The 13,816-nt window shown below is 41.3% G+C and overlaps 1 protein-coding gene across 2 annotated transcripts in view; it reads left to right on the top strand.

Annotated features, from left to right (window-relative positions):
- The window catches only part of LOC134215744 (uncharacterized), a 139,014-nt gene that overhangs the window by 46,971 nt on the left and 78,227 nt on the right, over nt 1-13,816 (top strand). The window contains exon 4 of one of the 2 annotated variants that reach the window (XM_062694876.1): nt 10,886-10,928. The exons of the other annotated variant lie outside the window; for it this stretch is intronic. Coding sequence (XP_062550860.1) covers nt 10,886-10,928 — 43 coding nt within the window. The remainder of the gene's footprint in view (nt 1-10,885; nt 10,929-13,816) is intronic. 2 annotated transcript variants of the gene reach the window in all.

Below are 13,816 nucleotides of genomic sequence, written 5' to 3'. Positions count from 1 at the left end.
AAAAAAAAAACAAATGAGTCTGATTATTTTATGGTACTTTTCCAGGTGGAAATTTACTTGGACTTCCTGAGCTGAAGTTTGAATCTTAAAATTATTCGAATGATCATTTATCAATAAATGAAAGAAAGACAAAATCACTGTCTTTGACCAGAGGTCGTACAGACTGAACACTTAACATGTAGTATTAGACAACGGACAGGACATTTACTTAACAGTGGACCAGTGGAGAATTTTTCGCTACACGATAATATTTATCTTTACCGGTGCTGGAATCAAACCCACACTCCACAGCAAAGAGTTTAGAGTACTGACGTTGCTAATCGCGAGGTCCAGGTGGGACGATGGGGGATACAAAATGGTAATTAGGGTTGGAATGGGGCGGGTCTAATTCGGTGATCTTGAGGGCTACAGTAACTACCTGGATCTCTGGTTTCACACTTTCAACTCCTATTAAACTTCTTCTGTTGAGAAGGATTTGTGTGGTGAAACTGGCAACCCTGAATAAATTAATATTGTATACGTAGAGAAGGTAGTCAGTGAATTCGTTGGGAAAATAGTTCGTTCGAGATCTGATATTAGAATGTAAGATTTAATGAATACATCTCTATATATATAAATGAACATTTTCTTTGAGGCAATATAACTCACGAACGGGCTGGCCGATTTGTAACATTTACTCACCAATCGAATCGTTTTGGGCTCTTCTGTGTTTATGTGTTTATATGTGTTTATTTATAAAAAATAGAACATTTTGCTGAGAAAGTTGAACAAATGTAAAAATGCTACGTTTCCATGAATTCTGAAGAACAACATCAAGCTTGAATGATCCGGCGACAACTATTCTCAACAACTCCTTTAAAAATGTTTGACTATAACTTTTCCCTTCATTTCCAAAAACAATAACTTTATCTGCTTTTCCAATCAACCTCTTCTCTCGACTATCACCAGGCTAATGATGAGTCGACTTCGTGATCATTGACTCCAAGCCTTTGGTCGTTGACCCGTTGTCGCCCATGAATTCCGCCACCCCCCATGGCTGCCCATTAGATGTTCACCTCGGTGTCCCTGGTGACGAGAAGCGGCATCACTATCGTCCTTCCATGAAATAGTGTAGTGTTGGCTGCTTTCGTAGAATTCGTAAGAGCAGGGACATTTAACACTTAGCAACCACGATTATTTTTCTATTTTTTAAACAATCAAAACGAATAATACAACGTGAAAAATCTCATCAATCTTGAGCAATACACTGACACATACGTTATGTCATTTTGATCGGAAACAGTTTTCCATGATTCATTGAAAAACATTTCGAAAATGGGCGACTGCGGTTTCTCAAATAAATAATTCAATATGTATTAAAATGGGCTGCAAAATGGTAGGTTGACATCAAGGAGTGGAACGTGGCCGCTATTCAAGAAGTCCGATGGCCTAGATCCGGAGAACTTGAATTCCGAGCCGTGGACCCCAGGATCAACACTGCATTCAAGTATAACACAGCGGCGGCGGAAAAGCAGAGTGATGCGGTGGAAACCTATTAGCGAACGAATCTGTGTGTTGCGGATACGGGGCAAATTCTTCAATTACATCCTAATCAACGGTTACGCACCGACAAACGATAAATCCGACGATGCGAAGAACACGTTTTATGAATGTCTTGATAAAGCCTATGGAGAGTGTCCAAAACCATGACGTGAAAATTGTTATCGGAGACGCTAACGCTCAGGTAGGTAGAGAGGACTTTTTCCGTCCTATAATTGGTAGGGAGAGCCTTCACTCCGCTACCAATGACAACGGTCTACGGCTAGTAAATTTCGCTACTGCCAGAGGGATGGCCATCAATAGGACCTACTTTGCACGAAAGAATATCCGAAAGCACACCTGGAGACACCCAAATGGTGAAACTTGCAACTAGATAGACCATGTTCTGGTGGATGGGCGTCATTTCTCGGATGTTATCGATGTGCGGACATTCAGAGGTCCGAATATTGACTCTGATCACTACCTCGTTATCAGTAAAATTCGATCACGATTGTCAACTATATGTGTATTGTCAACTGTGATCTTTCACAGCGAACGATGCGTTACAATATCCAGCGATTGTCGGCGAAAGGAGTACCAGTTGAGTACCACCAGAAGCTTGACGAACGGATAAGTGCAATCAACGTTAGTGACAACATCAACGATCTATGGGAGTCTACCCATGGAGCGGTGCGCACAATAGCACGAGAAGTGGTAGGCACTGCACTGATGCGACCCAGGACGGGTTGGTTCGATGTGGAGTGTCAGAGAGTGACAGACGAGAAGAACGTTGCCAGAAGCCGGATGTTGATGTCAGGTACCCGATCGAATAGAGATCGGTACAAGGAAGCAAGAGCAGCCGAAAAACGAACCCACCGCAGGAAGAAGAAAGAGTAAGAAGAACAAGTGATTTCTAACAAGGAGCTGAACGATATACGCAGGTTCTATGAGTCTGTCAATGCCGTGCGAAGAAAGACAATGCCATCTCCCGTCATGTGCAACGACCAACAAGGGAATTTGCTGACAGATAAAACCGAAGTGGCTGCCAAGTGGAAGCAACACTTCGAGACTTTGTTGAATAGTGGAAGCGACGGTGCATCGGTGAGCAGAATAAATATTAGCGACGATGGACAAGCTGTGGAGTCGTCTACACTAGATGAGATTAAAAAAGCTGTTAAAGAGCTGAAAAACAATAAGGCTGCGGGGATGGGCCAGCTTCCGGCTGAACTTCTCAGCAGTGAGCAGCTTTATGAAGTTCTGCACCATATTATGTCGAAAATATGAGAATTCGAGGAAATGCCTGCTAGCTGGTTGGACGGCCTAATTTGCCCTCTCTTTAAGAAAGGGCACAGACTGGAGTGTGGCAATTACCGAGGAATAACCCCGCAATTAACGGCCGATCAACCACGGATCAAATGTTTACCCTGAAACAAATCCTTAATAAATTCCGGGAGTACAACTTGCAGACACATCATCTGTTTATTGATTTCAAGGGGGCGTACGATTCAGTGAAACGGAATGAATTATGGCAAATTATGCTTGAACATGGTTTTCTGGCGAAACTGATACGGCTGATGCGTATAACGTTGGACGGATCGAAATCAAGTGTAAGGGTTGCGGATAAAATATCGACGTCATTTGTTACCTTAGATGGATTAAAGCAGGGTGATGCACTCTCGAATCTACTGTTCAATATAGCGCTCGAGGGAGCGATTAGGAGAGCTGGTGTGCAAAGAAGCGGTACCATTATCACAAGATCGCATATGCTCCTTGGATTTGCGGACGATACCGATATTATCGGGATTGATCGCCGTGCCGTGGAAGAGGCTTTTGTGCCTTTTAAGAGGGAGACAGCGAGGATTGGACTCACGATCAATACCAGCAAAACGAAGTACATGGTCGCTGGCAATCAACGTGGGTTTATTAGTGGTGGTGGCAGCGAAATGGTGCTGGATGGTGAAAAATTTGAAATGGTAGAAGAATTTGTGTATCTTGGAACATTAGTGACGTGCAAAAATGATGTTACCCGCGAGGTGAAAAGGCATATTGCAGCTGCAAATAGGGCTTATTACGGGCTTCGTAACTAACTTGTCCCGTAGTCTGCAAACGAAAACAAAACTCGCGCTGTATACTACTCTGATTCTTCCGGTGGCTTTATACGGCCATGAAACATGAACGTTAAAGGATGCTGTTCGGAGAGCTTTCGGAGTGTTTGAGCGTAAGGTGCTGCGCACAGTACTCGGTGGTAAACAGGAGAACGGTATCTGGCGGCGTGGCATGAATCACGAGTTATACCAGGTGTATAAAGGGCTGGATATGATTAGGCTTATTCAACACGGCAGACTACGGTGGGTTGGTTACGTTGTTCGTATGCCGGAAGAACGTCAAGCGAAGATAATATTTAGTAGAGAACCCGGAAGAGGCCACAGGCTTCGTGGAAGGCCGCGTACACGATGGCTTTTTGCAGTTCAAGAGGGCCTGAGGACGCTAAACGTTCAGGGCGACTGGAAGCGATTGGCCCAGGATCAAGTCCAGTGGAGAAGGATATTCCATTCGGCGTAGGTTCATCGAAGAGCTGTAGCCCATCAAGTATCAAGTTAGTATGTATTAAAATAAATTAAAAAATCTCCCATTCTTTGAAATAAAAGGAGAACATATGAAATGATTTATTTTCAATTTATAGCATTATAACAAAACAGCGATGATCTTGCACTATATCGGTTGGGAACAAGCTTGTCTGAACTTTAAATATTGGCATTAGCATCAGCATTAGCATTGAGCAATTCGTACAAATTCGTTGGTGGTACAAGCCTGATCTATTGTATGAGAGCAGCATCACTTTCATCCGTTACCACAGATATTGATTTGGGAGCTGCTCTCAGATGGAAGCAATACACTCTTCAATAGTCAAGATCTGTCCTGGCCACGTCCTTGCGAATGCAGAGGAAGAGGAAGGACGGTCAGTTGGACGCCTGCCTAAGAAAGATACAGAGAACTCTACGAACTCTCATAGTTGCCATGGTAGTTTTTTTTTTGGGATTGTTGATGTGGATGGTCTGTTGGTTCTCTTCTCTGTGCAATAACAGCTGACCATGTCACAATGGAGTAGCAACTACGGATCAAGCTAAAGCTCAAGAAGCTGAGAAAATCTGAAGATTCTGAATAATGGTATTTGAGATACGCGGATGCTAAGTCAGGCAGAATCAAAGAATGAATAAAATCCATGACCAGTATCAGAGATGAACCATAAAAATTGCTTCATCAAACGCAATTCTGAAAACCATAAACATACAAAAAATGGAATCAACACACTCAGCTGATGGGAGATTTAAATATAGTTCTGCATAAAGACATTGCAAAATCTGTATAAAATTTTGTCATGTACAAGTTTGGAAGATTTTAATACAATCATTGTATTAGAATCTTACAATTCTACTAGCCTACATTTTATTAGCATAAAAATCTAACAGAATCTGTATATCCCCAGATTTTATACATATATATGTTTTTGGGAGTACGTTAGCCGCAAAATAACGCAGTATGAAGCATAAATTCAATCATTATTGATTTATTGACATTTATTGGGGACTGCGATTTTAAGCATAGCATAGCATAGCATAGTTACGGTGTACTTCGTAGATTGGACACTAGTGATACTCATGTTTTTCTTTTGAAATCCTTATTCAGATTGCTATCAAAAATCAAGGTGGGTGTGGTCCTTGATTTCAATCTAGGATAAAAATCACAAAAGCATGAGGATTACTACTCCTGGCCACGCCCATCTTCATCGTAACTTGGAAGGGGAAGGAAGTGTTGGTGTAGTACTTACTTAACGAGAGGCCCTCGACTCAGCGACACTCTCATAAGTACCACGGAGTTGGATATTGGGGAAGGTATTCGTTGGGTCAGGATTTGCCTGTAGCTGACAATGTGACCGTGGTAGATCTTACACCGTAACACACCACGCAAAGGTGTCTACCCAGCGTTACGGGGAACCTGTATAGGGATACATCAAATTTCGAAAAAAAATCAAAATTTAGTTTTTGGTGCCAAATGTCCTGTAGATGCATGAAACTTCGATATTTGATGCTGTAGTGCAGCGGTTCTCAACCTTTTTCTTGAGAGGTACCCCTTCGTGTATTTGTATTCATTGAGGTACCCCCTATTTCAATAAGCGTAACTTATAAAATTATCTTGAAAGAGTGCCTTCGAATCTATTGAAAATAGACTTTTGAGCATCTTGAAATGGCGTTTCTGAACCTTTTGAAGGTAGGCTTCCAAGTCTCTTGAAAGAATAATTACGAGCTCTAAGGGAGTTTCCGAGGCTTTCAAAAGGAGGCTTTGAAGATCTTGAAATGACGTTGCTGAGCCGTTTGAAAAAGTAGACTTCTTGAAAGAAAAATTCCCTTTTGAAACCCTTTCGACCCTTTTGAAAAAAGGCTTTCGAGCCACTCGTGATGGTTGGCTAAAAGGATTCCGAGCCCCTCGAACAGAGAATTCTGAGCCTCTTTAAAGGGGGCTTCCAAGCCTCATGAAAAAGGGTCTTTCCGGCCTCTTGAAATGAGGATTTGGTCATTTTGAAATGACATTTCTGAGCCTTCTGAAAGTAGGCTCCTAAGCTTCTTGAAGGAAGAATTCCGAGTCTCTCCAAAAGAAGTTTTCGAGCCACTTGAAATGGGGCTTCCGAGCCTCTTGAAAGTGAGCTTCTGAGCCTCTTGAAAGGGGGCTTCCGACCTTTTCAAAAAGAGGCTTCCGAACCACTTGGCTAAAGAAGAATTCCAAGCCTCTTCGAAAGGTGGTTTCCGAGCCTCTTGATAGGAGGCATTAACCCTCCTAAAATGACTTTGCTGAGCCTTTTGAAAATAGGCTTCCAAGCTTCTTGAACGAAGAATTCCGAGCCCCTCGATTGGGTTTCCGAGCCACTTGAAAGTGGGCTTCCGGTTCTTTTGAAAGAGGGCTTCAAACCCTCTGGAAAAGGGGACTTATGACCTTCTTAAAAAAGGGGCATATGAGCCTCTTGAATGAGGGCTTCCTATCTGTTTTGAAAGGAGGCTTCCGAATCACTTCAAAGGGGGCTGACTGAAAGAAGAATTCCGAGCTCCTCGAAAAGAGGTTTCCATGCCTCTTAAAAAGGTGCTTCCGAACCACTTGTGGGGGTTGGCTGAAAGAATTCAGATCCCCTCGAAAGGAGGTTTCCGAGCCTCTTAAAAGAAGGCTTCCGAGCCTCATGAAAGGGGACTTTCGATGAAAGCTTGTCGACGGTAGAATTCGGACCCCTTTAAAGGAAGTTTCCGGGCCACTTGAAAAGGAGTCTTCCGAGTCTCTTGAAAGTGTTGAAAGTGTGTTTCTGAGCCTTTTGAAAGGGGGCTTCCGAGTCTTTTGAAAGGGGGGCTTACGAGTCTCCTGAAGGGGTGTTTCCGACCCTTTCGAAAAGCGGCTTCCGAACCACTTGAAAAGGGGCTGGCTGAAAGAAGATTTCTGAGCCCCTCGAAAGGAGGTTCCCAAGTCTCTTGAAGTTTCCCTTTTTTGAAAAAAAAAAGCCTTTATGCTTCAAGGCTTCTGAACCGTCAAATTTAATATTTTAGTTAAGAATTATACTCTTAACATATTTCATAATTTAGTTTCGATTAAATAGGTTAGTTTTGAAGATTTTGTTGATCTTTTGTGTACACTGTGTTGGCTGTGGTGGACATGATTCGATATGTTTTGATTTACTAATTGCTATGCATATTATGTACAATACAAAGTCTTGCAATACAAATTTATACAATTATTAAAACTTTACCAATATGTCCGCCATTACGCATTTTCGTCCGAGGTACCCCCTGGGGTCAGCGAAGGTACCTCCGGGGGTACATGTACCCCAGGTTGAGAACCGCTGCCGTAGTGGAATAATTGGATGTCCAAAGTGACAAGGGGAATTTTAGAAAAACTTGAAATTTTGATGATTTTAGTGTTCTGGGGGATGCAAATCTTCCTGTATATTGACATTTATTGGGGACTGTGATTTTAACTACTAAAAGTATTTATTATTATTATTTATTCAGACTAAGGCCGAAATGGCTTGTGCGGTATATAAGAGTCTTCTCCATTCGGCTCGGTCCATGGCTGCACGTCGCCAACCACGCAGTCTACGGAGGGTCCGCAAGTCATCTTCCACCTGATCGATCCACTTTGCCCGCTGCGCACCTCGCCTTCTTGTGCCCGTCGGATCGTTTTCGAGAACCATTTTCACCGGGTTACTGTCCGACATTCTGGATACGTGCCCGGCCCACCGCAGTCGTCCGATGTTCACGGTGTGAAGGATGGATGGTTCTCCCAGCAGCTCATGCAACTCGTGGTTCATTCACCTCCTCCACGTACCGTCCGTCATCTGCACCCCACCATAGATGATACGCAGCACTTTTCTTTCGAAAACTCCAAGTGCGCGTTGGTCCTCCACGAGCATCGTAGTAGGCACTAAAATTAGGAGGAAGCAAACCAGCAAATCAATTTCGACTTCAATGCCTGGTTGGTATTGAACGCATTCACATTGCTAACAATTGAAATTGCATTGCAAATAAAAGAATGGTTGACATGTTACTTTCAAATTTAAATTACATAGCAATTTTACATACCAATCTTCAAGAAAGAACATGCAAATCTATACCAGTCGAATTTCATCCGTGTTTTAGGGTACAAACTCATTGTTTTACTGCTTTGTTTGAACATATGTTTAATCTGTTTGTATAGTTGTAGACTAGCACCTTTCAGTTCAATAGAAAATAAATTCTGTTGGCTCCGATCGCGTTGGAATGCAAAATACCGGCATCAATAAATACAAACCACCAGCAGACGTCATTCAATCTAAAACAAGGAAATGAACACTTGAGCCCAAAAGAGTCGAAAGAATGACTCTCAGGTCTAGTTATAACAGTGCCAAACCTTGACCGCCATGCTTTCATTTACGGTGATCGAAAGTGCTTATTTTCATATCTGGTGTTGGTTGGTATGGTACTCTCCCTCGACAAGATGTGCTCCTTTTGTGTTATTATTAGGGGATTCCAGAGGCGGGTCTCGGTCGGGTCAGCTGGCGGCGGCGGAGAGCGATATGCGCGAGCACACAGACTGATTAATTATTATTGAAATCACAGCCACGTTTGCGCCCGACGACTGTTGTATGTCATTAACCTCCTCCTTCGACGAAAGATTAATTGAATGACTTTTAATTTTATCTGACATCATTTACTTGTAAATTAATAAAAGCCCTCGAATGCCGTACCGCATCCGTCGCATCCGCCTGCCATCCATTCATCCGAAGTGTCTGCTCCGTAGTTCCCTCTGCAGATGGTGAATCAAACAATGCTACGAAGCATTGCGAACACCGGAGGAGAGCTACGCGTCGTGATGACGATTATCAACATTCATCCCGCACAGTCAGTCACTAAAAGAAACAGTTCAGCCCAATGACCACTGAACGTGGTGGCGGTATAATCCATCGACCTCTAGGTGCTGGTAATATTGGAAGACTTAGGGATGATCGCATTAATTTGAATTTTTTTACTTCAATGATTAAATCTATGCAATTTCCTCCACTAAAGATGAGCTTAGGCTAGGGGAGATTACTAATATCAAATGTTTTTCACAGCTATTTGGCTTATTTTCAACTTGTTATTCTCATAAGCACTTCTACTGAAAAATGTTGCAGTCTTTCATATTGCATGAATCGCCCATTTCGCACAGTGAATCGCGTGTCGTTCTTTGATCCTAGACCGGACCAAAATCCCGAGTCAACCCATTTACTCGCATGTCCAATTGGAGAAATGTTGCTCACGCTCTACTATTATCATTTTAGTTAAATTTTAGGGAATACTACTATAAATATACAAAATTAATACTTTCGTGATAGCAAACGAGTAAATAAATAATATTAAAAATTCGTATCGAATATTTATCTTCAACAGTACAACACATAGAAAATGCTCTTTCAACTCAAACATTGAAGGCGAGGGCGCGAAAAGTAAAAATGAAATCACCATCAAATTGATGCCTCTGCCGCAAGAGAAATACACTGTGCCAACACACTTCAATCAAAACGAATTAAAAATTCAAAAACGTCAAATGAAATAAAAACAGAGATAAAAATGTGATTCAGAAATCATCATCACAGCGCGACCATTCGCGCTCGTACCGATTGGACCGAGTTCGTCGTCATCATCATCCATTATTGGCAGCTCTCGCGTTGTCGAACTGTGATCGCTCCGTGGAACGTTAAGTGGCCCAAGCCCGCGAACACAAAAGAAGAATTATAAAGGACACTCCTTAATTAATTAAATGTCACTATTGCGCTCGCGCGTTTTTTTGGATGACGGTGCTTACGCATCGCACAGCTCCCCTCGCTGATTAACCCTTTATGGCACAGTGAAGTATTTTAATTCGTAAAAAGCAAAACAAAACAATAGATTTTTAAATTAAATATCAAGTTGGTTCCAGAATATTTCGAAATTCGAAGAGCAATTCTTCCAGACAAGAGGGCCGGAAACGATAACGATAAATCGATGAGGAACCCACACAGATTTTGGATCGCTACCATACATAAGCATTACGAGAGGGATAGGTGGGGGTTTAGAATTATCAAATTATGAAGACGTAAGCATGTAACACGTAATAGAATCAACTAACTATTAGATTTTTAAAATGACCACGGTGATGTTCAATAAAATAAACGTACGGTCTCGAAAGGGTTTCATTCATTTATCTGGCTGCGCACCATCAGCGCTGCTGATGGGCGGCATGCATTGGCTGGTGGGTATCATATGGAGTTCATAATGTAGCCGGGGAGCGGTCCGGTGGCCTACCCGTGTCACACCCGGATGTGCGTCCTCATTTATTTACATACAATCAGTTAAATCCATAAACAACGATCCAAACTAATAATAACGACCGATTACTTGCCGAGTTTTATATTACAACCGAGATGCGTTGGTGAAAAGGCGTCATTAATTTCGAAATTATCTGGATTTTCTCGTGCTGTTGGACGATCGTCGGTCACAAGAGTTCTTCATTAATGATTGTCATTTGTTTCGGTGTATAGCCAAAATATGTAAATACCTACCGATAGCTGCAGCTTAAATGCAAATCAATTAATTATTTGCCTATTATATTTTTTTAATATGACTAAAAAGAAGTTTTTGCTTTTAAACTATGTATTTTGAATGTTTTAATATATTTTCTAAATTAAAATATTTTATGTTATGTGAAGGGTTCTATTTTCGGTAGTGCTTTAAGATGAATCGTCGAGTTATAGAATCGAGTTTAAATGTTTTCTCTGAAATCCACATAATTCTGTAAAAACTAACATAATATATTTTCTCTTCTTTTCTTTTAGGTAAACTATTTGGAGCTAAAGGTTTCCGCAGATGCAGAAATAAGTTAGTAAAGCAAAAATAACATTTGAGAATTAGGGATGGGCAGGATACTCTCGTTTTTTCGGATCAGTGTATACACATTGAGAAAATTGTTTCTAGAGTCGGTAATTTTTGCCAATAATTTGGTACATACATAAAGAGCAGCGAAATAAAATTTCCATAAAGAATTGTCACCGGAAGATGATTACTTAGAACCTCTGATATTTCTAGTCTTGACTTTTGTTACAAAATCGGATCTACAGCTATTAGACGAGCATTTGTTGGGATCTAGGCGTTTTATTAGACTCTAAGCTGACTTTCAAAGACCACATCGAAAGCGTCGAATACACTTGGATTTATTTTCCGCATAGCGAAGCACTTCGATAACATGCAATGTCTAAAATCGCTCTTCTGCGCGTTAGTAAGGTTATTACTAGAATATTCATAAGTTGTATGGGCTCTTTTCTACGAAAACAGTACAACACGAATCGAAGCAATTCAGCGAAAATTTGTTCATTTTGCTCTACGCCGTCTTCTTGGAATGATCCAAATAACTTACCAAGTTATGAAGCACGCTGCCAACTTATTGGTTTAGATCTGTTAAGTGAGCGTCGTGACGTTTCCAAGACGCTTTTCATTGCAGATCTCTTGCAATCTATAATTGATTGCCCGGCCTTGCTCTCTAAATTGAACTTTAACATCCCACTTGTCCACTTCGGTCAACATCTTTCATTTTCTTCAGAGGTGCTCGCACAAATTATGCGCAAAAGTACCCATTCACAAGTTATGTGTCGCATCTTCAATCACTGCTCAACCGCATTTGATTTTAACCTTTCACGGGGTGTTCTTCGGAAACGGTTTACTACACTCCTCTCAGCTTCCAACAGTATCACACAGTAGCATAGGCCATTAGGATATATTCTATAATATTAAGTAATTTAAGTCAAACAATGTATCATTTGGAATTACTGTATTTCTGTTGATATGAAAAGATGAGGAGGTTTTGCGCCCATTTGAGAAAGATTCCATGGTTCTACTCAAATGGGCTTTTCTCTGCTGCAAAATAAAGAATAAAGAATTTATAATTTTGGCCAAAAATACTTCTTTTTTCATATTGTGCATTGTAGAGTTTGTTGTGGGAGTTTCAAGTTTGGGGCCGTTCTAGTCTTCTTCTTCAGTGGCTCTACATTCCAACTGGTACTTGGCCTGCTTTTCAACTAGATATTCTATATGGATTTCCTCAGTTATTAATTGGAAGCTTTTTTATGCCCGCCATTGCACGAATACACCCGATTCTTTTTTTTACACAGGGGATGCGTTACGTGTAAAAGAAGTTTTCAGTTCAAAATTTGAAAATCCGTGTAAAAAAAGTTTCACGATTTCTCGACAAATCATGCAAAATGGAGCAACTTTGCATACATTTTGTATGGGATTTTTTTTTACACGGCCGTGTAAAAAAAATCCATGTAAAAACAGAATCGGGTGTATGTATCTTGTAAGGCAAGTACAATGGATACACTATGCCCAGGGTTTCGAGAAAGTTTCGCACATCCTAAACGGACCGAGAATCGCCATTTCCGGATTGGTAATCCTACGCCTTTGTTCGCAAGGCTACTGGGGATCCCAACCGGTCCGTTCTAGTATCGTTGAGCAAATAACCTTCACATTGTCTTGAGTGTGAATCAGCTGGTGACAGCCCTAAATTCCACAGCTAGTTTGTGATTTACACGGGCGTCGTCCATGTTTTCCCAAACAGATTCGGCATAGGTGATGTTTTTGGACTTTCTTCCATCCATCCATCTTCTGAAAACTGCACAATCCTTTACTTTATGTCCAGCGTCATTGCATGCTAGGCATAGCACTACGAAATGGTCTTCTTCTCTGGGCAATTCCTTCTTTGTCTTTGGTGGTTCGAAGTTGACGAACGCGTATTGAGAACGTTTTTGAATCGCTCCGTCCTGCATCCTCTTGTTGGTTTGCTGTCCGCAATAACCGTGACTTCCGAGGATGCTGCCACTAAGGTAGACTATTACAAACGAAATTAGAGTATCCAATCGATCCGATCTAGGTCCCGAAACTTATTAACATTGACGTTGAGATTCCAAATATGAGGCCCTCAAGGAACTTCTATCATCTATCATTGGATAATTAATCCTTATGTACACTCAGATATACACTCAGTCAGTGCTGCCAGTATACGCAACAATGTTCTTCGTGCCGGTTTTTCGCAATACAGTAGTAGAGATCTCCGACAATGCCTTCTCCGTACTACGTTTTGGAAAATCTTCGTTACAGTCGGTCCCGATATCGATCATCTCTTCGAAAGTTTTACACACACGTCATATGAAGTCTCGGATCCTCATAGTGGTATATACCAAGCGAGTCAGTTCGACGAATGTCTGTTTTCCGTGGGTATTTGTGTGCACAAAGCTAAGAAATTTTATTAGTGCACACATAACCATTCTCCACGCGTTCAAATGGCCGGGGTTCTGCCAAATCGCACCAAACGCCAACAAAAAATTTCTCATTTTTCTGCCCAAGATTCCGTCTAGCGCAGCGGCAGGGGTATGTACATTAGAGTGATTCAAATTTTGACTACCCCCCCCCCATTGCTTAAATGATTGCATTTGCCTTCTTATTAACCCACCTAAACTTTTAGCTAATTTGGATGTAAATTGAGTGAGCACGCGCGGTTTGAAGTTTGTATGAAAATTGCTATGCAAACAGTAACTTTTACAACAGGAGCTACTACAAAAAAGTCAAAATTTGAATCACTCTAATGTACATGTACCCCTGGGGGTACCTTTGCTGGTCTCTGAGGGTACCTGAGAAAAAATGTGTAATAGCGGATGTTGTATTATATAATTACAAAACATACTCCCTTTAGGATTGATCTTGAAATTTCAAACGAA

This window comes from Armigeres subalbatus, chromosome 2 (assembly GCF_024139115.2).
Source record: "Armigeres subalbatus isolate Guangzhou_Male chromosome 2, GZ_Asu_2, whole genome shotgun sequence".
NCBI lineage: Eukaryota > Metazoa > Arthropoda > Insecta > Diptera > Culicidae > Armigeres > Armigeres subalbatus.
Note: the sequence above shows the minus strand (reverse complement) of the source record. Positions and strands in the feature narration are given on the sequence as shown.